At 39.0% G+C, this 27,177-nt stretch overlaps 2 protein-coding genes and 1 long non-coding RNA gene across 4 annotated transcripts in view; 2 read left to right on the forward strand and 1 right to left on the reverse strand.

Moving 5' to 3' along the window:
- LOC115431008 (uncharacterized) overlaps positions 1-15,067 on the reverse strand; it is a 41,934-nt gene extending 26,867 nt beyond the window's left edge. Inside the window, exons 1-4 of the mRNA XM_030151236.1 lie at positions 14,989-15,067; positions 14,839-14,871; positions 14,029-14,074; positions 2,740-2,855 (exon numbers count right to left, since the gene is read on the reverse strand). Coding sequence (XP_030007096.1) covers positions 2,740-2,855; positions 14,029-14,074; positions 14,839-14,871; positions 14,989-15,067 — 274 coding nt within the window. The remainder of the gene's footprint in view (positions 1-2,739; positions 2,856-14,028; positions 14,075-14,838; positions 14,872-14,988) is intronic.
- On the forward strand, positions 4,288-11,638 carry si:ch211-166e11.5 (sterile alpha motif domain-containing protein 3). Of its 2 annotated transcripts, none has more exons than XM_030151238.1 (8): positions 4,288-4,345; positions 4,435-4,577; positions 5,941-5,997; positions 6,924-7,018; positions 9,123-10,177; positions 10,285-10,440; positions 10,723-10,815; positions 11,161-11,638. In XM_030151238.1, the coding sequence occupies exons 5-8, from the start codon at positions 9,131-9,133 to the stop codon at positions 11,428-11,430; spliced, it is 1,566 nt and encodes a 521-aa protein (XP_030007098.1). In that variant the 5' UTR covers positions 4,288-4,345; positions 4,435-4,577; positions 5,941-5,997; positions 6,924-7,018; positions 9,123-9,130; the 3' UTR covers positions 11,431-11,638. The 2 variants fall into 2 exon arrangements, with proteins under 2 accessions (XP_030007098.1, XP_030007097.1); XM_030151237.1 differs by having other exon boundaries at positions 4,489-4,577.
- A 1,435-nt stretch (positions 15,068-16,502) lies between the features above and the next one.
- LOC115431248 (uncharacterized) lies at positions 16,503-17,639 on the forward strand. The gene is made up of 3 exons (XR_003937058.1): positions 16,503-16,594; positions 17,123-17,377; positions 17,552-17,639. It is a non-coding gene; the product is annotated as an uncharacterized LOC115431248 (long non-coding RNA).
- The last annotated feature ends 9,538 nt before the right edge of the window (positions 17,640-27,177 follow it).

The raw sequence follows: 27,177 nt of genomic DNA on the forward strand, positions 1-27,177 counted from the left end.
GGGTCAACATACTAGTGATAAATAAGGCTGTTGTCTGTGTGATGCTCCGAGCACTGACTGTTGAGATTTTGAGGCATAGTGATTGACTGACAGCAAATTTCTAAAATCATTGGGTCAGATTTAATAATAGGTTCTACCTTGATAAATTAACTGCAGATGTAAAGCTTACAAACCTTCATTCTTGCCTGGATAAAATTTGAGAAAATAACAGCAGTATTTCACAAATTCTGACTGACAGCAGACAGTCATGAATAAATGTAGGAATGTGGAAGTGGCTTGACTTCCAGGACATGTAGTTATTATTAGCTGATATAGGATGTGACGTTTATATGGCATGACCTCAGTGTCTGGAAGCAATGTTGTTGTATTTACTAGAATGGAGTTTGATGTTGAAATCGCAGCATTCCTCTACACAAGTGAGTTTGATGATGAGGCTTATGAAGGGGTAAAGTTATTACCCTGCCCATAGCCGTGGGAACCCATTTCAAGGGAAGCCATACACTGAGGGCAGTGGGTGGGGAGGGGATGTCCCCCCATGGATTACATTGACGCGTTCTCAAGCAGAGGTGTGGTGGAGCGGGTGGGGGGTGGGGGGGTTTGTTTTAATCAGGTGTCGTGTGTCCTATCTTCCAACTACTTTATTTCAATTGTCAAATATTAATTATAAGATCATAAGATATACCATACGGAATGTACACATATATTTGAAACTTCCTATGTCACAGTGTATTTATTTTCTTATGGCCTGTATTTTATTTGAAATTTTCAATGTTTGGCTGGCTGCAGAAAGCAAGATTTATAATATAGACTACTTTAGAAGCATGGACTGCTGATAAATAATATTCAAGGAAAAGAACAGACATACGTTTCTTCAAACTACGGTGATGATGAGTAGGTAGACCTATTTATGCTCAGTCTGAGTGCAATTTGATGTGGGACGGGAATTGAATTGGCTCCCCTCTCATTAAAAGTCCTTCGCCAATTGACAATAGAAACACTAGGATATATATTTTTTTGTGATGAAAACAATGATCAGATTAGACACTGACGGGTGAAACTGTGACAGGTGACTGGAGTGTGAGCGGTGCTGTCCGTGGTGCTGAAAGGGTTAATGTTGGTCACATTTTATTACCATCTAAACAACAGTGTTTTCCCACAATTTACAATTTATATATATGCTTTTTTTCATTTGGTCAGAAGGAAGCTCTTCACATACTACTTGCTTACTATCATTTATTTTCATAAACTTTTCAGAAGCATTTCCACATTTACATTTTTCACAAATCGCACTCTGGGTTTACTGTTGTAGCAGGTGCACGGACCTTAAGCCGATGCTCCAAATGTGTTTTTGCAACCCAAGGCAACACTGATGAAAATTTTCACCATCTCTTTTATGTCCAGCTGTCCCACAATGTCTGCATGCACATGTATGAGTGTGAGGTGCATCAGTCTGTTCTGGGTCATGCCCTAACCAACAAACAATAATTAGATCATAGCTCTTTATTTAATCATTTAATTTTGGAATGTTTGTCCTGTGATCCAGAGGGGGGTTCACCCTCCGCACCCCTACCTCCCATGGCCTTGACTCCAACCACCGAAGGGGAGGCAAGATGTATTATTTTTGGTTTGTTTTGTTTGTTAGTTTGTTAACACTTTAGCAGCAAAAATATTGCTTGAATGAATACCAAATTGGGTTCATTGTGACCCACAATAGATGTGATTACATTTTATGAAAAGTAGGTCAAAGTTAAATTTTTTAATGAATTTTTAAAATCTATTTTTTTTTCCCCATTTACTTATAATGGGCGAAATTTGTCTGTGCTGTCAATGCTGACATCAGCACACGCATAGACATGATGAAATCTGCTTGATTGATGCCAAAATAAACTAAAATACGTGCAAGGGGCGGGGTTTGTTGCACCTGGAACTATTTGTTATGTGATGTTATTGTCTTTGCTAAGTTTACTGTTAGCTGATTCATGGTTCAGACCAAACTGTGACTGTTCTGACTTTGTTTGGATGATTCCAAATAGATCTTTAGTGCAGCTATTGACAACACAGACCACAAAGAAAACAGAGGTGACTTGTGGTTTTACTGTTGCTTTTTTCTGTCTAAAACAGACCTAAAGTAACAGAGTTATAATGTAAACTATCAGCTGATGCAGCATGTGATAATTATGAGACAGAAGGTAAATTTGACCATCTGTCAAAATTACAAATGAGCTTATGTGAATAATGTGCTTCCCACTTTATTCATGAGTGATCCAGTCTGGAGACGTAGTGTTAATTTGTTAGGGGTTTTTTGGTAGCTTTGGGAGCATTCAGGCACTTTTAGAATAGTTTGGAATGTCAAAACAAAATATAACTGCTTTAATATAAGTAATGCTGCAGGAAATGTTACTGTAGTTAGAAACTGTTGGATAAAGTGATGATCCATAATACAGTCGATGAATACAGTTTGTATTGCTGTTAAGTGTCTAATAGTTGCTTGGATTATGAGGAATTCACCCCAGTTCCTGTCACTTTTCTCTTTGCATCTACAGAGATAAACTTCTCAATGTTGTCTGAGGCGCACAAATATCCCAACAAATTAAAGTAACAGCCATTACAGTACATTTCATGTCTTTTGTGCCACTAAAGAGAAACTGTAAAGATAAAAACAATTCAGGTTCTTGCTGACTATCAATGTTTTTAATCTGGTCATGCCACTTGCCTCACACACAGAAGTTGGATTGTTACCTAATTTGTTTTTCCCACGATGCTCTTCACAGCAAGTCGCTGCTGCTGGGTTGAATGTTTGATTTCCACAACATGACAGTTGTAACCTAGAATAGGGTTTCTCCACACACATTTTCCTAGAGGGCATAGTAAACACAGCACATTCATGAATACATGTAGATGTACAAAATGTAATATTTTATGGTAAACCATTCCTCATTGGATCATTGGTCTTTGTAATGCTGCCCTCTACTGTAGGTTACTCTTTGCCAGGATAATTTCACAAGCACCCTTAATGTATATATTATGTATAGCACAGACACAGACTTATACATTCCCATATTTTAATTGTTTATATTTTTGTTTTAAGGTGAGACCTTAGTTGCACAGATGAAAAGGTCAATAAAGTCAGGCTAGGTCCCTAACCTGGTAGATGAGAAAAATGGTTGTCATGCTATTTGAGATTTGGAGATGTCATGACGCACATGTTTTGGCCAGGCTCAAATATCACTGAAATCTGTTTATCAAAACAGGATTGTAATTTGCTTCTGGCTGTTTGCCTATTACAACAGCGTGTGAGAAACAGAGCAGGAGACCTGTATAACAGAACCGTCCACAGGTGACATATTCCATGTTTCTGTCAAAATCAGCCCCACCCAGACTCATACAGGTGTTGACAGCGCTGGGTAAGGCAGAGGTGTCACTGCAGGACCTTCTGACTCACTTCTACAGATGTCAGACCTATCAAATACACTCTAAAAAATGATTCATGGGGTTAGTTAGTTGAGCTTAAAATCAAGAGCTTTTTCAACATAAAAAAATAAGGTTGTTACATGGACTAATTATAACAAGGTGGTAACTTATTTTAAGAAGTTGGTCCAGCTGAAAATATTGGGTTAGTTAGATGAGCTTAAAATCAAGAGCTTTTTCAACATAAAATTATAAACTTGTTACATGGACTTAATATAACAAGTTGGTAACTTATTTTAAGAAGTTGGTCCAGCTTAAAATAGAAAACTGTGTTAACTTAAATATGTATGTATATTTTCGACAAAAACTTTCAAATTCAAAAAACTTCATTTGTCCCCAGGGGGCAATTCGAAGGCCAGACCCGAAATCAACTCCACCTCCTTCATTGTCTGAGCTGAATCAGGACTGAAATTTTGCTATATACTGAGTTTTGCCGTCAGTTAGTGGCTCTTTGCCCCAATCACAGCCAGCAACTGGCAGATGATAAATTACTGAAAAACATATATTCAAATAAATAAACATTAAATAAGTAAGACAAAACAAACAAAAGTTTTCATAAACGTTTTAGGGCTGAGTTTATGTAAGATTTTCAAATCATGTTTTAAGTTGAGGTGTTGCATGTTTCTCTTTCATAAGTAATAAAGAGGTGAGGTTTTTGTCTGTGTGGTTTCTTTTGAAGACGTTTGAAGTTTGCAGCGAGATAAAGTACGACCGATCACATTAAACATCCCGTTACAAAACAAAAGCACTGCCCATATTCATAGTAATATAAGCTTTTATTCTGAAAAAACAGGGAAGACGTTCTTTTGTACAACATCTCTGAAATGTCAGAACCACAGGTTTCTCCGCATTTTCTGGATGAAGTGAACACACGTTGGTAAGCTACAGGGTCACATTCTCACTTGAAAGGCTTTTAAAACTTGATAAAGTGATATATTAACAGAGCTAGAGCCAAATGTTAAACAGCTTTCAAAAGCTGCTCTGCTCCTGCTTCTGGTTTTATCCTGCAATCACATACAGAGAGGAGCCAAGCTGCGACTGCTACGAATGCCTGTTGGAAAATTCCAAATCAGAAGAGGAAAACAAAAGTTTCTATGGAGTAACACAAGGTAAGTAACTGTTTTTGCTTTATTTTGTTCATAACGGCTACTAACTGTATCAGCAAATAGTGCAAGAATTCGTCTTAACACAGACAAAATTGAAATTAAGCTAATTTAGCGGTAAAATCGTAGGTTCATAGCTGCTGACGTACAGCCTCAGTTGTAAACAGAACGGCTTCCGCCGCACATTTCCAAATGTCCTTTTGCGCGCGCTCTGTGGCCCAGCCCCGCCCCGCCCCGCCCCGCCCCTCCACCCTTTATTTCTTCCGATGTGACCGTCAGATACAGTCGTCTTCTGCTGCAAGGTTCGTGTTTTGTTTGCTGTGGCAGTCGAACGATTTTAATTAGCGGTAAACGTTAGTTGTACCACTGCAAAGATAAGAGAAATAAGAGTTTTGTTTTTCCAAGTTTAAAGTTTGTACTACGTTGATGAAGTTTTGGCTAGCCACAGGTGCATGTTGATTGATGGCTTGATAGTCACAACTAAACCTGTAACAAATTACTTTATTGGAGAAGTTTTTGTTTGAAGTTCATACAGGTCGGCGTGTGTCCGTGAGCAGCGTTAAGGCACCCACATTACTTGTAAAAACGCCATAGAAAAGGTTTCCTTTTAGTAAGGCTGCAGTAGGCCTGTGTATTTTTCTGTTTTGCTATTGAGACACGTGGCATTTTCTGAAGTTAAGAATCATCAAAATGTGTGTGTAGTGTTTTTTTTCTCGTTTAGTTCACTTTAAAAGTAAAAAAAAAAATCTTTCAACATATTAAGACAACAGTAATACAGTTCAAACATATTTAAAATCTTTTAGAACCTAAGACGAAGGATCATTTTTGTGCAGTTGGTTGCAAGCAAATTTTTAGTTTTTCCATCTTCAATTTAGAAACACATCATAGGCAATAAGTTTTTCTAAGTCATGCTGCACACGCTCTAAGCACTGTAGCTATGACTCACTAAACAATACTATAATTTTCAAGCAGTTTAAACAGAGCTTTGCTTAGTTTTAAAAATGAATTGGACCTGTAAACTTTGCAAATTTGAAGTGTCAAGAAGAATTGATCTTGTAAAGCATTATAGGCTTAGACATGGCCATGGTGGAGAATTTCTCCCTTGCCTTTATTGGGAGTGTTACTGCTCGTTTAAAACATGGGGCAGCCTGAGAACCCATCTGTCTAGAAGCCATTCAACTCGTGAGACAGGGACACGCACAGAAGTTCTGTCTTTTAAATGTTCATGTTGCTCTTTGAACACCATCTCCTCAGAAAGAGAATACTTTGAACACATTGGCCGTCATTTAAAAAAGCAGGAAACAGTGTCTTGTGTTTTTGAAAATTGCTGTTTCAAAACAAACGTTTATGGAACATTTGCCTCTCATAGGAGCCGGAAACACACTCCTCATTCCCTGGATGACTTCAAGCCTGAACTCTTGCAGAGGTATGTTAATCCTTCAAATACAGGGGACGATCCTATTGATGATGATACGGAGGGTACAGTGAGTGAAGATCCTGGAGATGAAGAAATGAGAGAATTGCCGAACTTAATTGAAAAAAATTTAGCCCACTTGCTGCTGAAAATGGAAAGCATATTCAATGTACCACAAAGGTGTATTGATGAGTTAGTGGAAGAACTGCACTTTATTTCTTCATCAGCTTCAGGTCCTCTTTTTAAAGATATTTTACAGTCATGCTTAAAGAGGCATAATTGTGAGGTTGATGATGTGATCATCTCAGAGATGGCGACAGACCTATGCAAGTCTAACCCAATTACATTAGCTCTAGGACATACTGCTCCTCTTTCCACCTCCTACAAGAGAAGAGAGTATTTCAAGGAGCATTTTTCCATGGTGGAACCTATAGAATATTTTCTCTGTGCTAGGGAAAAGAAAAGTTTCCAGTATGTACCTATTTTGAAGTCCTTACATGAGGTTTTGAAGAAAAAAGAGATCCAGGATTTGCTAAGACATAGCCCTGAAGCAGAGAGCAGGTCTGACACTCACTACAAATCATTCCATGATGGCATACATTTTAAAAACAATAAATTGCTATCAGAAAACAATCCAGCCATTTCTCTCATTCTGTATGTGGATGATTTTGAAGTGTGTAATCCACTTGGCACATCAAGAAAAAAACACAAAATTACTGCTGTGTATTGGGTTTTAGCTAATGTGCCACCATTGCTCAGATCCTCGCTCACATCAATCTACCTTGCCATTCTCTGCAAGGCTGATGATGTTAAAAAGTTTGGATATAATGCTGTATTAGAACCACTGCTAAAGGACCTTGCCAGCCTAGAAGAAGAAGGACTTTACATTCCTTCACTAGGTCTGCGAGTCAAAGGTACTGTGTATTGTGTCGTTGCAGATAACCTTGGTGCCCACTCTATTGGAGGGTTTGTGGAGAGCTTCTCAAGTACACACATCTGCAGGTTCTGTCTTGGAGAAAGATCTCAATTCCAGGTGAGTGAAGTTAAAACAGGAACATTTTGTCCTCGGACAACACAAGAGCACAGGGTGCATGTTCAGACAGCACAGACAGATACAAGTGCATCTCATTGTTATGGAGTAAAGAGACAGTGCCCACTGACTGACAAACTAAAATATTTCAATGTTTTATCTGGCTACCCACCTGATTTGCTACACGATCTCTTTGAAGGTATTGTGCCTTTAGAGTTAGCACTATGCCTAAATGTGTTAATCAAAGGGAAATATTTCACACTTGAGGAATTAAATAAATTAATCAAAGAGTTCCCATACAGATGGGCAGATAGAACGGATGCACCACAACCAGTTCCACTGACTTTTGCTGCAAGAAAAACTGTTGGTGGAAATGCCCATGAAAACTGGGCTTTGCTTCGCCTCCTTCCACTGATAGTTGGAGAAAGAATCCCTGAGAATGAACCAGCATGGCTGATCCTTCTGAACCTTAAGGACATAGTTGAACTTGTCCTTTCTCCTGTTCACACAGACCTCACTATTTGTTTCCTTGAAAGCAAGATTTCCGAGCATCGGCACAGATTCCTGGAGGTATTCCCTCAGGAGAGACTTATTCCGAAGCATCATTTTCTTGAACATTACCCACACCAGATAAAAGCTTTTGGTCCACTTGTGTCTTTGTGGACTATGCGCTTTGAAGCTAAGCACAGCTTTTTTAAGCGTGTGGTCAGGCATACGCATAGCTTCCGAAACATTTTGTTGTCTCTTGCAGTGAAGCATCAGTTAATGATTGCATACCATCTACATGGCAGTAAAATTGTTCAACCTCTACAGGTAGCAAAACTGTCAACAGTGGATTTGACTGTGCTGAGGGAAGACATTAGGAAAGCAGTGGAATCAAAATTCCCTGGTGAATCATTTGTCCACATGGCAAACACAGTGTGCTACAGTGGCACCAGTTACTCCACTGGCATGATCTTGGCACATGGTTCAACAGGTGGTCTGCCAGATTTTGTAGAATTGATACAGCTTGTTGTCGTAAATGGGAAGGTTGGCTTCATTGTGAAATGTTTAAATTCATGGTATATTGAGCATCTTAGAAGCTATGAGCTTGAAAACACAAGAAATGTTAAACTCATTGAGCCTAGTGAGTTGTTTGACATCTTCCCCATGGCAGCATACAGTGTTGCAGGGAAGCGCATGGTGACCCAGAAGTGCTACATTTATGTACCATAGATGGCAAAGGGGTCAGTATACCTCATCATTTGTTTGAGTTTATAGGTGAGACCTCAAAAATTGCATCATCCTCTCTGTATATGGGGTTACTGTCTCATTATGAAAACAAAGTTGTTGTTTTTTTTTTGATGAATGTGTTTGCCCCACACTTGAGCATAAATGATAATTTTCACTTGGAAGTGTGGTGAGAGTATACAGTACAACTCCTCCAATGTGTGTATTCCAATAATAATTTTTAAAGTGTGATAATGTTCAACCTATAATCAAACATTAGGCAATATTAGTGTCTCAATTTGCCAGGAGCATGATATAATTCTTAAACCCAGACCACACTGATTCTCGCTGAGGAGAGGATGTTAGGCTCTTGATGACTATGCCAATATGGAGATGTAAAAACGTCATCTGAGTAGTAGTTGTAAATATGAGCTCCATAATACTGAGATGGACAACAAGATGGTAATCTTTGTAGTTTTACTTTTATTACGTTATTCTTCAGGGGGAAATGTTAAAGTGAACAAAGCTTTCTTCCTACACTTGTCATTTGCCACAGAAAGAAATGTCTTCAACATTTAGTCATAGTATAAGCAGACATATAGGATTTTTTGCAGTAGGGTCTGCAGAAGTATACTTATGGACACAAATCTAAGACTTGGTGTGAAATTTGATGATGAGGAAATGTCACAGTGTGATGTAAAATTTCTTGGAGACTGAATTAACCAGTACTTCTCGGCATACTAGTTTATTTGATAAATGTGATGAAAATTCAAAGTCCAAAGCTTTTATTTATCTAGAGTAATTTTTAGTGGTCATATTCTTCTCCCATACCAAATGATTATGTGATGTGTCTGCATGTATTCTATAACCCAAACTGATGTAATGTTTTCTCTAATAGATACCTTGATGTCTACTCAAGCCAAACTTCGGGTCATTCTTCAGGACCATGAAATTCGCAAACTGGACTTACCTCATGGAATCCCTAATACTGTGGATGAACTTGAGTCTATTGTGAGGGAGAAATTTGGGCTTGAAGGGAACTTTACCTTGCATTATAAGGATGCTGACTTTGGAGAGGAATATTTTTCTCTTACCTCAACAAATGACATCAAGGACAAGGATACCATCAAGGTGGTTCACATTGTTGAACCTCCTACAGTTACTCTGACCTTTACTGATGGGGACAGTTCCTTTGAAAGTGCATCAGTAGCCTCGCTCCCTAATTCTGAGACCTCCATCCATCCTGCTAGCAGCAGCTGTTCCTCTGGGTCGCAGGACACACTGATTCTTTCATCACCTGAATATGTTACTCACCGTACACAGCGTTGGCCCACTACATTTCCAGTACCTAATTTTGCTTATGACACAGAGCTTGTGCTGGCCTCAGGAAATGAAGATTTCAAGAGGGATGGAATTCAGCTCAACTTTGTCACAGTCCTTTCAGACATCCTTGAGAAGCTAGCTGAAAGCATCTTTCTGTATGTTGCCTACCCCACAAGTGCGCAGTTGAACGATGTTGCTGAGGCACTAATTCAGAAGCATCCTTGCCTTAAAGAACCAGGGTCACATAATGGATGCTACGCATGGCAACAAAGACTAAAATATAAAATGGCCAGCTATAGATCTAAATTGAGAGGGCTTGGATGTCCTGAGCTTGATGTGAATTCTCTCAGAAAGAAGCGCGCACATGAGAAAGCACCCGCAAAGAATATCAAAAAGCCAAAAAGGGCAGAGGTGAACTATTTACCTCCTCACCCACAAGGAGAAACAGAAGGAACTTTGGAACATGTAAGGTTGGAGCTCCTTGATGAAGTAAAGAAGAGGAACAACTGCCAGGTCATCAGTGAGAAAATGGCAAAGACATTCTCCATTCGCAGGCAGGAAGTTGTCAATCAAGCACCACCAATCAGTGACTTAAGAGACCGATGGCCTGCTCTTTTCGATGCAACTCAGGTTAACATTATTTTATAAAATGGTTTGCAGTATGTGCTATGTCAGTCAGTTTTTTACACTAACAAATTGCACCTTTTTATTTGTATTTTTATTTGTGTTTTATACAGATAAATGAAGAATTCAGAAGGGTCACCACTGTTGTCCTTGAGACAACGTTCATGGCAAAACTGGACCAGTATACCCTGAAAATAATGGCACTGGTGTCCTCAAGAGGAGGAGCTGCAAAAATGAAGATTCAGCACATAAAGAACATGCTGCTAGAGGTATGAATAAATGTAACACAGTTCATTTAAAATATGAAACAATCAATTTATTTTTTAGGTGTTGATGGGTTAATTAAATAAATATTTTTTAAAAAAATAGATAATAAATTAATACATGATAGATTTGTCTGTAAAAATGTCATTATAGTTATTCATTCAACATTTCCAACACAAAAGAAGGAAATACAATTATGAATAAATATTATAGTTTTTGTTTTGCACATTATTTCTTTTTTAAACATTTTTGATTTTTTAAATACCATTTTCTTGTATTATTTATAGGAACAGACGGTAGAAAGGAGGAGAGAAGCTGCAATCCGTTGCCTAATCGTGTACATGAGAGAACAGGAGGAGGATCTCTTCAAAGAACAGTTGGTAGATAATCCAACACTTCAACTGATAACTTCAGGATTTAACCTGGGCAGTATTTAGGGATGGCAGACAGTGCAACTGAATGACAGAAACCAAAATCAGGATGATATATTCAGTAAGTTTTGTTTTTTCCTGAAAGTGAAAGTAAGTTTTATCAGGGCTTTGTAGGCAGAGTTTGTTTGTGTCAAAAGTATGTCATTAAAAATGTTTGGTTTGCTACTAAACAGCCATCCCCAAAGCCTAGGTTGAATCCTGAAGTTAACCTTTAAGTGCAGATTCACTGTACATTATTCTTGTTTTTACATATGGGAAAAAACACTGACATTGATTCTGACCTACTTATGCCAGGATGGCGATGAAGTAATGAAGATTGTTGTGAGCAGAGGGGCATCTGAACCAGCCAACGCAACAGTGGTGATTGAGGGAGCAGAAGTCCTGGATGGCCTGACTGTCCCAAGAGCATGTGCCTTGCTCATGGGACTAATATATGCACTCAACCTCAGTTACCCAAAAGAACTAAAATGCACTTTTGAGGTATTTCAAAAGATATTCCTTGAGCTGGATGCTCTGAGAGCTAGTCCCAAGGTAATGTCTCTAAAAGGTAAACTGCTGCACTAAAAATTAGGCTGCATTCTAATTCAAGTGTTATATTTGTGTTGCTTCCTGGTGCAACATATACCACCTCTATTGTTGCCAGTTAGTTATTGATTAGATGCATCTAGCTAAAACAAATAGTTACAACAGTCATTTTATTTAATGATTATTTTGAAGTCTAGTTTGTAAATTTTTTTGTACTTTTGAGGTGTTATCTACGGAAGCGTATTGCTTTCACCCAAAAAAATAATTTCAGCTCTGTTTTTCTGAATTAATGAGATAATTATCTCATAATTACGAGAAAAAATAAGTTTAAAAAAAAATCGGCGCTGTTTTTCTGAGTTTACGAGATACTGTTTTCTGAAGAAAAAAAAAAAAGCTCTGTTTTTCTGAGTTTGAGATACTGTTTTCTGAAAAAAAAAAAAAACAAAAGCTCTGTTTTTCTGAGTTTATGAGATACTGTTTTCTGAAAAAAAAAATAAATTTGCTCTGTTTTTCTGAGTTTACGAGATACTGTTTCCTGAAAAAAATGAAATTGGGCTCTGTTTCTCTGTGTCAGTGGGACAGTGGTCCCTGATCCAACAGGAGCTCCTTCTATCTGTGCTGCTGAAAGCCTCTAGGGGGAGCGTGAAGTTGTTTCCGTTCTCATGACCAGTTCCGATTACGGATCATAGAACTAGTTTCCTTTACAGAAATCAGAACTAAGCTGTGCTCCGACCTCTAAGCCCAGCTTCGTGCATGGATCAAGCCCTTCAAGCACACCGGCGCTCGGAGCCTGTAGCCCTGCTTCCTGGAGGGCACGACTGCGGTGATGGGAGTTGGCATTAATGAAGTAAAATAAAATGATATTCCTGTTGTGTTCTTTAACATGCAGAGTGACGCATTGGATTTTGTTCAGGGAATCAGTTTCCTAAAATTCAAATGATAATTTGAATTTGAGGTTTTTTGTGTGTGTGTGTGTGTGTGTGTGTGTGTTTAACAGCAAACTCCTGCAAATATTTGACTTCATGTCTTCATTTGGAGCTCTTCCATGTTTATTTGATGGTAAACAGTTGGACAAGTTGGCAATTGTATGTAATAAACAAGTTTGACCATAAAACTGACTGAACTGTATTTATGTTATTAAATTTAATGTTATTTATAAATAATTGAGGAAATAATTTGAAATATTTGTGATGAGAAATGAAAAACAAGCTGGAATAGCTTAAATTAAATATATTGACAACTTAAATTATCATGAACCATTTTATTAAAATTAAGTTGCTTCACCTTAATTTAACTTTAACCATTTTATTAAAATTAAGTTGCTTCACCTTAATTTAACTTTAACCATTTTATTAAAATTAAGTTGGTTCACGTTAATTTAACTTTAACCATTTTATTAAAATTAAGTTGGTTCATGTTAATTTAACTTTAACCATTTTATTGAAATTAGGTTGCTTCACCTTAATTTAACTTTAACCATTTTATTAAAATTAAGTTGCTTCACCTTAATTTAACTTTGACCATTTTATTAAAATTAAGTTGGTTCACGTTAATTTAACTTTAACCATTTTATTAAAATTAAGTTGGTTCATGTTAATTTAACTTTAACCATTTTATTAAAATTAAGTTGCTTCACCTTAATTTAACTTTAACCATTTTATTGAAATTAGGTTGCTTCACCTTAATTTAACTTTAACCATTTTATTAAAATTAAGTTGCTTCACCTTAATTTAACTTTGACCATTTTATTAAAATTAAGTTGCTTCACGTTAATTTAACTTTAACCATTTTATTAAAATTAAGTTGCTTCACCTTAATTAATTGTTTGCAGGATGAAATAAATTATGTTGGTTGTCTTTAAATAACTGAGTTTGTAACATTAAAAGTCTTGTTGGATTTACTGAGAGGTTTTAGTTGGAATTTCTTAAAAAGATTGACGCAAATTGTTACCTTAATTGAATTAAGCTGAGCCACTATATTTTTTCTTAGAGTGTAGATTATCTGATAAACAGGCTGGTAGACGTGCAACGACTTTGTGAGATTTTTTCACACAAAGATTTATGTGTTTTCATCACTGCATCAGAACACATAAGAATAGACTGATAAACAGAGTGAACGCCACACCTGCAATATATGCACCAAAACATGTGCAGCCTCAGTTTATAATTTAACTGGAAAAAATATGATTTATCGGCGTCCTTTGGGTTTTGTTTTACTAAACTTATTTCCAGGTAATTAGTTTATAATGTTAAGGGTTAATGTTCACACAAACAGAGGAGTATGAGCAGCATCCACAACTGTAGGCACCAGATCAGTTGCGGATTGTCGCTCCTGTCTTTGGATCGAATGCTGCACTTCACACACTTTACCAGTTAGGTGGGAAACTCCTTTATTATCTGCCAAAACAGCATGTTTGCACGGCTGTTTTTTTTTTTTTATCTTAATAATTGTGCTTACGGAAATACGCTTCTGCTCTGCATTACATTCCCGTTTTTGTCTCATCTTTCAGCCACACATCTGCTTTAAGGCAAAAATAACTTGATAACGGTGCTTTCAGACCCACATGACAGTGATTGATGCACGTTGAGGGCACCACCCATCAGTGAGGTAATTGAATAGAAAAAGGGGGAGACCTACTTGTAACAGTCATTTTTTAGGTTCTCCGTTGACTCCAGGTCACACTCTGTGAACAACAAAGAAAAAACATTCCCACCGATCACTTCAGGAAGGGAATTCTTTCGGTTGCAATAAGATTATCTCCGCCTGTTGGAAACTTCTGCTGGAATTTAAAACATTAAGGACGTGGGAAGGACGGCACATGACTCTGCCATCATGTCCACACACGAATTTCATCCATCTTTAGCACATAAATAATGTATCAATTTTGTAAAGCACTTTGGGTGCCTTGAAAAGCACTATAGAAATCTAATCCATTATTATTATTATTATTATTATTATTATTATTATTATTATTATTATCATTATTATTATTACATCACTTCAGCCGGATTCACCAGCCTGTAGGCCCTTTTTATGATTTACATAAACAGGTGGGAAACATAAAACTTTATATGTAAAATCAAATCAAATCAATCAATCAATCAATCAATCAATCGCATTTGAAGAATGAGGGTTTAAAAGTTCATGCGCAAAATCTTGGCAGCTCTTGATTTGTAACTCATGTACAATCCTGCTGTCTGTGCTACAAACCAAAGCTGACAAATCAGTCTCATAACGTCTAACATCTGACATGAACACCCACACTGCGCAGGGGGGAAAAAACCCTTAGGCGCATAAGGTAAGTAGATAACATTCAGTCACTTAAAGTCCTCTCACGCATCCATCTCAAAAATAATACTGATAAATAAATGAATAAATAAATAAATAAAATACAAGGGTTATGACTCAGTGAGTAGTGGTTATCTATGAAGAAATTAGGCTACTTACCACAAAACCTGGAGGAGCTGCAAATCAGCCAAACTGTAACAAGAAGAAGAGTAGGTTGAAGAAAGTATCCCCAAAATAAAATAAAAAAAAAAATAAAAATAAAAAATAAAATAAAATAAAATAATGCATGTGTAAAAAGAATGTCCGCACCTAATCCCACAGCCCAAGGTGATAACATCATCAGCCACTGGAACCAGAGAATGTGGTCCAAAAAGATGCAAAGAAGCATTAAATAGAGGCAAGCCACTCCTCCAATGTGATACCAGATAATAATAATAATTTAAAAAAGTCTTAAATGTTTCATATATAGGTTGGGGTGTAGCCTGTAGAACACACCCCTCCACACACCTCCGAGCATGTTTAAAGGATGTGGTTGACAGGAATGCAGTGACAAGGTGCTTAAACGGCCAAGTTATTGAGGACATTAGAAAAGAATAAGAAGTAGGGCAGCATTCCTGAAGATGCAACCGGTAAAACAGAACTACAGAGTTCATGCGTGTTTGTTGCTGAATGTTTATTTCTTTTGCTCATACTTTAAACCATAAAGACCCAGTGTTACTTTTTTGGCAGTTCCCAAATAAAATATTTCTCTAAATTTCACCTTTCTTAAATAATTTATCTCCATTTATTAGAATAGTAGCCTATCCTCTGTATTTGGTGTTTTTTCACTGAAATCCATGTATTTTCTTGTATTTAATTTACTGATTATGTAGATGTTCATAAAAGGTTAGATTAAAGTTGAGGGTTGTTCTATCAGAAACAGAGAAAACTGATGAAAAAGGGACTTAAACAAAGATATCAATAACTTAATCTAAATTAAAAACGTGATTATGTTGTCTCCTTCTCCAAATTGTAATTTATGTGACTTGTATCAAATAGGGACGTTCTTGCATATCATTCAGCTCAAAATTTCTGGGAACAAATAGTAAAACTTCTCTCTAATGCACTTGGCTTAGAGATTGACTTCTTTCTAAAATGTATGGTTTTAAATGATGATTCCGGGCAAAACTTTAACCATATGCAAAGGTTGCTGTGGCATACTTCATATAGGCTACAGTAGCTAAACAGTTGTTGGCGGTTATGTGACCACCTCCGCACTCACTCTGTGTGCATCAGTAGGTGGATTCTTAAATAGAGATGCCCTCAGGTGCCAAGATAAATGAAGCAGGCCAGCGCGTGCTCGAAGCCAAAAAGGAGGCACGCGATGTACCTCGAGGTATGATTTAACTCTTTATTATTATTTTGTATTTTTGTGTATTTATTTGAAATACCCAGCATGTCATGAAATGTAGATAAAGATATGTGGGATGGGGTTGGTTAGGGTTAAGGGGGTAAAAGTATGCGAGTGTTCTGTGTTATTTTTCTTTTATCTTCTTTTATTGTTTCATGTATGACAGGTTATTGTAATGATGCACTTATGTATGTGTAGACGTGTGTACATGTGCTTATACCTTTATCTATTATTAATTTTTATTTATTTGTTTTAGTTATATCTTGGTTAATGTTTTGGCACATGTATGTGTGTAATCGCCCAGGGCTGCAGTTCATGAGGGGCACCGCACCATGAGCTCCTAAAACCCTCTGAGTCCAGACTCTGTGTGCCTCTGCTGAGCAGACGCAGGGCTGGGGTGGTGCCGTGCGGCGGGCACAAAGAGACGGAGAAGGGGAAAGGTGGAGGGTGGGACACTTCACCTCCGGGTATCTCAGGTGTCCAATTTAGAAAAAGAAGAAGAGGAGAAACGGGCAAAAGCTAAAGGTAAGCAGATGTTCTGTCCATGTAACAGTGCATGTCATGAAAACAGGGCTAGGCTCATCAGGCAGGTTCTAACTCACTGGTTTGTTAGCTTTTGCTATGATGCTGGCTCTGCTCTAATACAACAGTATTTCGGTTGAACTGAACTAACAACATGAGATATAATTTCACCATAATGTGTGGTGCAACAAGACTGTTAGTGCTACAAGTTCAGTCATTATTTATATCGATTATTTGGGTTAAATTTGTTAGGTCCTGTCCTGTAATTAGCTAACGGAATGTACAATGCTCTAAAGTAGTTTCAAAGACGAACAAAACTGAATTGCTAAAGCGCTTTTTTGTGATAAAGGTAGCCTATATCTTAACATGTCATCACTGAAAGTGTGTCCTGTTCCTCCCTGAAAGTTAGATTAATAGTGTGTAAGGACAGGCAGTAATAGTATGTAATGGTATGTTTATTTAATTGTACAATTCATGGATGTTTTAGATCAGATTCAGAGTTATATTTACTGCCTTTTGATGCAATTTCAGGGGCACTTCTAAAATATTTTGGATCATCCCATGCCACTGGTCAGGATGAGCTGCCATCTACTCCCTCAGCTTCTGGAATGTTCTCAGTGCCTCAGGATGAGGAGCTGCTATCTACCTCCTCAGATACACAGGCTTCTGGAATGGTCTGAACACTTCAGGGACAGCCACCATCTATGTCCTCAGAGACACTAATGTCTGATACTGAGGATGAAGACTGGTTTGCTTCTACTTCTCCCTAGCAGGAGGATCCTTCAGGTGGGTTTTTGCAAATGTGTGTGTGTCTGTGTCTGTTTGTTTTCCTGCAAACATTTTGACCAGACAATAGTTATTTTATGTGATTTTGAAATTTCTGATTATGTCTGAGTAGGCTTATGTGTTAAGTTGCACTGTTATGCGCTTTGAGTAATGTGCTGATATGTTGTCCAATAGAAATGCCTGCCGCTGAACCCCCACTGAATCCCACTGCTGAGGAGGAGCCTCTGTCAGCTGACCCTGCCCATTGGCCCTGTGATGACTGTCATCAGGTTGTGATGTCAGCTTGGAGGTGTGTCTCCAACTGGTGGCTGTGAGTAGCAGGTCGAGTGATGCTGCACACCTGGGCCCGCTGTGCAGACATTACTTCAGCTCCTCCAGTGACTCACTCTCTCTCTGACTCTGACCTTCTCTCCTCAGATATCCACAGTTGTTGTTTGGTTAGGTTAATTAATTTTTGCCTGCGACTTACAACACTTTCACACACACTATTTCCACTCATGCATATCCTACACCACTGACTTAACAGACTTCCATACTTCATATAATTAGATCTTTAATTAGGTCCAGTTGACTTATTTAAGATTTGTTTGATTATTCAATTTGGTTAAATATGTTCAATAAAGATAATTTGTAAAGTTTAACATGGTGTTGTCTCCCCTTTTGTTGTCACCTTTTGAGGCAGGTCATGACAGCCCTCATTGGCCCTTCGCAAAGGACCAAGTAAGTGTAACGGGTGTGTTTGGCTCTTAGTCCCAAATTTCTTGAAATCAGCGGCACATCTGTTAACCTGTTAGTCTGCGTTGTGTTAATCAGGAAGGACGACTCTGACCACTGCAGTTGTAGACTCAGTTGTAGTTTACTTTCCTCAACGGATCTGTACAATAAAGTGAATTATTAAAACAATGTCTGTATAGACAGCAGCGGCCTTTCCCTCCAGCACAACTACACACAGACCCCTGCAGCATTGGAACACATGTGTCTACCATAAGTTGTAAAAATAAACTTACAGACTTTACATTTGGACACATAACACATCTGCAACATGAAATCATCACACATAAATGCACACTGCTACATTCAATATTCAATAGAACCTAAACAATTACTGAAATTGCAGCAGAAAATAGCATGACCTACCTTTCCTCAGTGCATCTAGTGGAAAAAGCCGTGCGATGATGTCACTGACTCGCATTGGCAATTTAAAAGCAACAGTACAGGTATTTAGTAACTTTGATAGAACTTATTATAGAACCTTCTTTAATGACAAAGAAACAATGTTTTCGAACACTCAATCCAGATTTGGTGACATGACAATATAATAATAATATTTTCAATCTGGTTACATAAGGTACCACCTGACTAGGGCGGCACAATTAATCGTTAAAAGATCATGATCTCAATTCACACATGTATGCAATCTCATTTCTAAACATGGATGATTCTTAAGCATTTTATTTCATGGACTGTGTTACAAACAAATGCCCACAAACGCAGAACCGCTGCCACCTCTTCCCTCAACCAATGGTAAACCGTCTTTACAACACGTGAGACTGCTGCTGTCGGCTGCAGTTGAGTGAAGAAAAAGTGAATTACAGCGTAGGAACGTCTGTGGTAAAGAAAGTGAAATGGCTGAAAACCCCAGTGGTAGTGGTGAGTCACCCACCTGAACTCGTGCTCAGTAAAGGTTCGGATTTGGCGGTGTTAATCTCATGTCAGTCTTCTTTTCTGTCGTCCAGATCCAAGTGTCTTTTCATTTGCACTTCTCTGACTTCTGCTGTTCTTATTCTCCTTTTTTTTTCTTTGTCGGTCACAATAACTCGGCCTTTAACCAAGAATAAAAAGTCTCACCCTCTCTAAAAAATTTATATTAAAAATATTCCATTGTACCGGCTGGGAAGTTTCTTTGCGCTGCAAACTTTCACAGATTAGCTGACATCGCTGAGCAACCAGGACCATAAGTGCAGCGTTTCCACTGGTAAGGTTTATCCATGCCGCCGCACTAAACATTTCATACAAAAAAAATCATCACCGTCATGTAGTATATATATGTATAATATATAATAGGCCAGGACAGGAAGGTAGGGAAAAGGTAAATGAACACAAAGTTTCACTTTCACTTCTGTGGGGGGCACAGACCGCACCACCCTGTACCCCTATTGTATAAGTAGGACGGAAAACGGCGCACGTGCAGGTAACCAGACGAAATGCACCCCCCCGCCCCCCGCCGAACTGCTGAGCCCCCCTCACCCCCACCAACCGAAACGCATGCACGTGCACCCCCTGCCGAACCGTGCGAGTGTAACGCCCCATCACAGTTTGCTCAACCCTGTTGTGTTTTTTTTTCTTTGGGGGGGCTCGAGGGGGTGCTCGCCCAGGGTGTCATTCGAGCTAGAACCGCCACTGTATGTGTGTATGTTTAAATTTCAGACATATGTTGATTTGCACCTGCTTCCCAATTTAAAAAAAGTGTCTTCATCCACTGTCATTAATGAAACTCCATGGGTTTTACTGGTGAATCAATGTTGTAGAAGATGATGGTGTTTCCACATTCAGTACAGAGCCTCTGAACATCCAAATGGGTCATATCTGATGACCATGAAAAGATGACAAACTGCATTTTACACCAATTATTTACATATATTGATAGGATTAATGGTTTAGATGTTATTAAATATTTTAGAGCAGTAGATGGTTTTGGTTGTCAGTTGCTGTTTGGGTCTTTATGGGTTAAGGTTTGTTTCACCAACTACAACTACAGGTGTCCACTATAGTCTGTTAGTCCTCCTGACCTCTTTTCACATAGCAGCCCCCTGAGACTTTCAACTCATTCATCATTCCTCCTGGGACTATATCCTGACGCAAAAAGGCATAAATGAAAACAGGAATGTGGTGGGCGGTGAGGAAGCGGATAGTGTGTGTGTGTGTGTGTGTGTGTGTGTGTGCATAGGTGTGTATGTGTGTGTGTGTGTGTGTGTGTGTGTGTGTGTGTGGTGGTGGTGGTGGGGGGGTACTTTTTCTTTACCAGGAATGTGTCTGTTTTAAAGTTCCATCAAGGTAAGGCTGTGGATGTTTTCCCTCTGAGATGTGCAATTGTACTTTACACATGTATATTTGTGGTGTTGTGCCAAATTCTACCGAAAACTGCTCCCCTTTCCTAAGTCAGCCATGAAGAAGATAATGTTCACCAAATTCACCCTGTCACAATTTACTCAGAAATGCTCCCTGCTCACCTTTGCTCATTAATTCTACTCCTTTCTGACTATGAAATTACTGGTGAATTATTCAACCTCTTAACACCATCATAGCTGTGTAGGAATTAAGCCATTAATAATATTCTAAGACACTGCAGTTACATGGTTTTTAAATCTGTTTAATATTAAAGAATGTGAAAACTGTAAGGTATATAACATTTTCAAAAGTTAAATCTTAGACACACAACACACAAAATATATAAAAATAAAAACAGATACTGCTGAAAACTACATCACCCACGGCTGGGGATGCAGTTTTTGGCAGGGAGCAGAATTCGGCACCAGAAACTGCTGAAAATAGCATCCCCCATCAAAATAAGCTTGCAAAGCCTAAGGAGTAAAATAACTTTAGCAAATCACATTTGGAGTTATTCTGGTGTGACGGCGAATTTAGTGCACATTGTCCTCTTCATGGCTGATTTAGGATGGGGGAGCTGTTTCCGGCAGCTGCTGCATGATGCAGTTTTTGGCAGGAAGTGGAATTAGGCACAACATGTGGTATCAGTATTATTGTGGTATACTAGAAATATTACACGTTTAGTGAAATCCTGTGTGACTTACAGGGTGTTTTCTAATATTTGTAGACTCAAAACCTCACCTCTGTTAAGGCCTTTTTGTTTGGGTCCAGGTGACAAATGGACTTAGATAGCTATCAATGTGGATTTTTCAGCACAGATTTCTACATTATGTCTTGTCTTTCGGGTCTGGGTTAGTTTAATTCATACACAGTATTTTAGAACCAGATATGGCCATTTAAATGATTAAAGTGTGCTTTCATGTGTTATTCGGGTTGTCTGTGAGATGGTGAAATGATCATCCTGATGTTTTATATTTTACAGTCAGTAACTTTATGGCAGGTCTGCACATGTTCATCAAATGCATTCTGCTGCCAACACGAGGGATTCAATAAAAAAACACTAATCACTTGTTAGGGCAGTCTGAATGTTTTTTTTTTGTTACAATTATTGCAGTTATTATAAAGGATAAACTAACCCCCAAGGGAAGACTGAACTAATATTTTGTAGGCCTATGTTTGTATCACCTAATTGCAACTTACTCAGCAGGCCTGAAATATTCATGGGAAAAAGGCTTGAATCAGACTAAAATCGGTCAGTTTAACCTTTTCAAGGTTTTTTCCTGTGAAATGAGTGCTGTCTATGGTTACTTTGTTGCTTTGTCATGGAAGCATATTACATCTCTAGAGAAAGGAGTTGACCAATTTCAGCAAAAAAACCAAAAACAATAAACAACCACAAAATTAGGAATAGGCTTTACTAATGTAAAAGAATGTGCAATTAATGTAAATATTCCGATTAGGTTCATGCTGTCTAAGGAAAATATAAAGATTTCCTTTTCTTGTTTGTCAGACAGATAAAAAAAAAATTGATTTTCACCTTGACATGTTTTGTCTACAACCTTCCTCAGAAGGGTGCTACGCCCCGGCCTAGGGGTTCACCAGGGCGAACATAATATGCTCTCTTTTGTCCCCTCCCAGCTCCCAAGCACACATGCCAGTCGAAACTAAAGATTACAGTATTTATTTTTATGTCAACTAAAAAAGGGTTAGGGGAGGGAGCGGCTAAAACAACAAACAAAATATCTTCTTTTACAGTTCAAACTAACTTACCTAATCAAAAAATAAATGCACAAAATAAAATACAGCAAACTTACCTAACTTCCTAACCAAAAAACAGGAGAAAACGGGAAAAACAAAAGAGCCGGCCTCCCCTACCAGAAAAAGGTTCAATTTACAAAAACTATTTACAACTATATACAATCGAATTTCACACGAGCACACGAAGACTGACGGTCACACACAGAACACAGGGTTGAGAGCTGGCAGGAGGTAAGAGAGAGGACCAACTGAAGCTCCAGGGCCATTTTTAAAGGGGCCGGCAATCATGTTCCATTAATCAGCGTCCTGCAACACAGACACAAAAAGGGCATAGCACACCTACAGGACAGGGGGAGAACACACACACACTATACAGAAAACATATACATACACAGATAAATGGACAAATTATGATCCAGGGTCATAACAAGGGTCACTTGATGTCACACATGCAAAGCCAAAGAAAAGGCAGAGCAACAGAATATGATATTGGCCATAATGGATCACTGCAAGAGGAAAATCATATAATGGACTGGAAAGAAGCCAAGTGCCACTGCTGGATTAGGAAGGCCATAGAAATCAGGAAACGGGCCCCGAGGACCATGAACAGGGATGAGGGATCCTACAACTTATCCCATACCTGGGATGCTGTCCTGTGTGGGATGCCAGGTGGCAGGAAGCATTATCGTCCTCTGTTTTCTGGTAAACCAGGATAAAACAGCTGACATTGACATGTCATAGTAACATCGTGTGACCCTTCTGAGGAAGGTTACAGGTTGTAGCCAAAACCTGTCAAGGTAAAAATCAACTTTTTCTATCTGTCTGAGAAAAAAGACAAGGAAATCTTTATAATTAACAGCATCTGAAAGTGTGTCTCTGTGCATTGCGTGCTCTTTGAGGCTCAATAAAAAATAAAGCTAGAAAAGGCCTGAGGTTTATGATGATTCAACGATATGGTTTTGTGTTGCCTATGTTGCCTATAAATTTCAAATAAAAATATTGTTCCCTCCTCTCATGTAATGATTGTGACAGAGTGACAGAGTTTATTCTTATAGATAAAATGTAACTGGGACTCAGTATGAAATTATAGTACCTGGTCAAAGGTGAATATTAATGTTTATAAATAGGAATAAAGAGAAGAATGTGAAAACAGAATGATTCCAGCTTTATGGGTAACAGTGTATGTGTATGACACATAATGAATAAACACAAGTGACTCAGTTCCATGGGCAACCATACATGTTCAAGTAATAACACTACCTCCAGCATGTCAGACAAAAGATGTGGTCTGCTTTGGGTCATGAACTATTCCTTTCTATCTCCGCACTTTTATTTTACCATCATTCTTAGTTAAGTTAATATTGGTTTCATCTGCCCAGAGAATGATATCTGGCTAATTCTAATCTGGCCTTCCTGTGGCTGAGTGTCATCAGTGTTCTGAACTTGTCTGGATGTTGTAAAAGAGTTCCTTTTCACCAACAAAAGGAATCTGTGAGTTGTCTTCTGTGGTCTTCCAGGCCTTTTGGCATAATTAATAATCAGTGATTTTTTTTCTTGGTAAATGGTCTACACTTAAATAGCGCCTTTCCACACCTTCATGGTGCCCAAAGCACTTTACAAAGCCTCACATTCACACACACTCATACACCAATGGGCAGCTGCCACTATGCAAGGCACTGCCAGGCCCTACTGGGAGCAAGGGCTCACTGTCTTGCCCAAGGACATTTCGATACATGGACAGTCAGAGCCAGGATTCGAACCGCCGACCTTTTGGTCATTGGACAGCCGCCCCTGTGGCTACTGAGGTTTTGCACATACGTCACATGATCACGTGGTTTTCTGTTTACGACGCCATATTGGTAGGCAAGCTTTCCTTGGATCATACAACGTGTTAAACGATGGACCTGCTAAACTCCTGTGTGCCGTTTATTACTTAGCTTTCACCAATTATAAGTTAGGCAGAAAGACCCCTCGGTTCCATTGGTGGCAGCGATGGTTCTATTCTGCCGACCACTGTTTCTAGTTGTTACCACGGTTAACGTAGCTTCTCAGTATAGTTAGTCTTTGTGCCTTTGGTGGTTAGCTTTGTGGAAAAAAAACAATTGTCATCATGTGGTACGGTGATGAAGACCCCTTAAAACCTACCAGGAGGGCTTCCCCTGACCTATCACCCTATAAAGAGAGAAAGATTGTGGATCTACCTGCTCCCTTTGCCAGTGATGGCAGCCAGAGTTTCCTCAGCTGGGTGAAGCAGCTGGAAGTGGCAGTCGAAGCTGCGGCAGGTGACACTGGTGAGTTCAACGGGGAGCTGGTGAGAATATTCCCCACCCGTCTGTGCAAGTCTGCTTTTCTACTATGGGACAGCCTTCCCGATGCAGTCAAGTCAAATTATGCAGCCATGAAAGAGAAGATGGGATCGGCTTTTGGACAGAGACAGTTAATGGACTGTTTTAGAGCTAACATATCGGCTTGTTCTCGAGTTCCGGGGGAGAGCCTGGAGGTGTACACGGCTGATGTGAGCCGGCTGGTAGCTGGTACTCGTGTTTTTGCCTCCGAGTTGTACGCACATCACTGTTGTTAGTAAACACTGAAACTCATCTATGGTGCCTTTATCACAAGCAGACATACTCGCAAACACGAGTCCACAGAAAAACACGATATAAAGCAGCAGTTCTGACTTTCTGGATCCAGATAGTGTGCCCAAGGCCGCCTTAATGCACGGGCTAACCGGGGCTGTAGCCCAGGGGCCTACTGACTTAAAGGGCCTATCATTTTTACGTACTCCATAAGCATAAAAACTAACATCGATTTGTAATTTGTCAGTTTTCCTGTCTATCTTTTTATACGTACTGTACGCACGTCTGAAGCTGCATATTGATCCCAATTGGTAAGCCCCAGCCCGTGCAGGTGGAGTTAACAGCCACAGAGGGGGAGAAGGAGGGGGAGACACAGAAGCATCAGGGTGGGGGAGGAGAGCCAGATGAACCTTTCAGCAGTGACCCGGGTCGTTGGGGAAACAACTTTGACCAGCAACAGGTATGCGCATACTGGGTGAAAATGGGACCAGAGACCAGCCAAAATCCAGACACAGTGTGCATCAGAGCGTGTATACAAGCATCAGAGACGGGATTGTTCTAGAACTCATTTCAGCCGCAAACTAAATAACGGAGAGTGTGTTAGTAGAGAATGGCTGTTATTCACCATCAGCAGGCAGTGTGTTTTGTTTTGCATGCAAGATATTTGGTGAGGAAAATGAAAAGTCAGTATTTGCTAATGGGGGATATTCAGATTGGAAACATGCAGGTGATCACACAGCAGAACACGAAACTGGTGACACCCACAGAAAGGCCATGATCACTTATATCAATCAAGCAGCTGGCCGTGGGACAGTGGACTCAGAACTAAAAAAAACAGTTTGATGAGTGTGAATATTGGACACAGGTTCTACAGAGGGTTGTTGCTGTTGTGAAGTATTTAGCTGAGCGTGGGCTAACTTTCAAGAGTGATAGCCACAGGTTTGGAGACACCAACAATGGAAATGATTTGGGCAGTATGGAACTGATCAGCCAGTTTGATCCTTTTTTAAAGGTTCATTTTGAAAAATATGGAAACGCTAGCAGAGGAACTCCATCCAACCTTTCTCTAAATGTGTGTGAGGAATTCATACAGCTGATGGCACAGAAGGTGCTGGATGAAAATATCAGTCGAGTGAAAGTTGCAAAGTATTTTGCTTTCAGTGTGGACCCCACACCAGATATTCCACATCTGGACCCGCTGACTTTCATTCTGTGCTATGTATCGCCAGAGGTCTGTATAGAAGAGCGCTTTGTAAAGTTCCTCCCCATTGAAAGCCATACAGGAGAAGCACTTTATCTCCATGTCACTGTCCATGGTGCTGTGTGTGTTTGTGTGAGCTGGGGGGGGGGGTTGAGTTTATGCCTATGTGCAGGTGCATGGGTTCTCAGGCTTTATAGTTTGATCTGTTGCTGCTGTTAAATAATTGTTTTTCCTGACAGTTGATGGTTGGTGACAATAATTTTTATCATGAAGTCAAACTTCCATCCATCTTGGTTACAATCTACTCGCTGTTGTAGATTACCAAGATATTATATTTTATAATGAGGCTTGGTAATTTTGAAGGATGGGACAGGGGGGCCTACAACACCTCCCTCAGCCCCGGGGCCTACCATTAGGTTAAGGTGGCCCTGAGTGTGCCTACCAATATGGCAGTGTAAACAACAATCACATGACCAGCTGCAAGTCCTCAATAATAGAATGTATCCAAATGTTGATTTTGCCAAGTTTTCACTACAGATTTATTTTCTTTATTCAGCTGAATGATGATTTCTTTCATTTGCATTGACCAATGTTGGAAATTGCAGCTGTTTTTAGAGAGCCTTGAAGGAGCCAGCTCTTAGAGCTGCATTGTTCTTGACTGACCCATCACTAACATTGACACCTCTTTGGACTTCATAGTGGTAATTCTAGTGAACAGTTACTAAACACAAATTAAACATTTGGATTCAATGCCAGGGAACAGGGCTCATCTGGGCATGAAGCTGCTTGTATTAGAGCCTCTGAAAATGAAAGGATTATGTTTAAAATGCTTGTAATTCCTAAAAGATTAATGTAATATTTTTTGTTAAACCCCTTTAATTAAAGCTGAAAATCCACAATTTATTCACTTCTCAACTGCTTCATTTCAGATCCACTGTGGTGTACACATGGACCTGACTATATATGATGAGTTTATAAAGTTGTTGCTACAGTTAATACTGACTTATGCATCAGGTATTTTCTGAGGATGTCCACAGCTTAAAATCTACCAGAAACAATGGTTTATCAGTCAGTTTTGTCAGTTCCCAAGATATTGTTTGGGATTTTAGTAAAAATAGACCATTTTACAAGAGACTACATGTTTAACTCCTGGGTTA

This window comes from Sphaeramia orbicularis, chromosome 13 (genome assembly GCF_902148855.1).
Source record: "Sphaeramia orbicularis chromosome 13, fSphaOr1.1, whole genome shotgun sequence".
NCBI classification, from domain to species: domain Eukaryota; kingdom Metazoa; phylum Chordata; class Actinopteri; order Kurtiformes; family Apogonidae; genus Sphaeramia; species Sphaeramia orbicularis.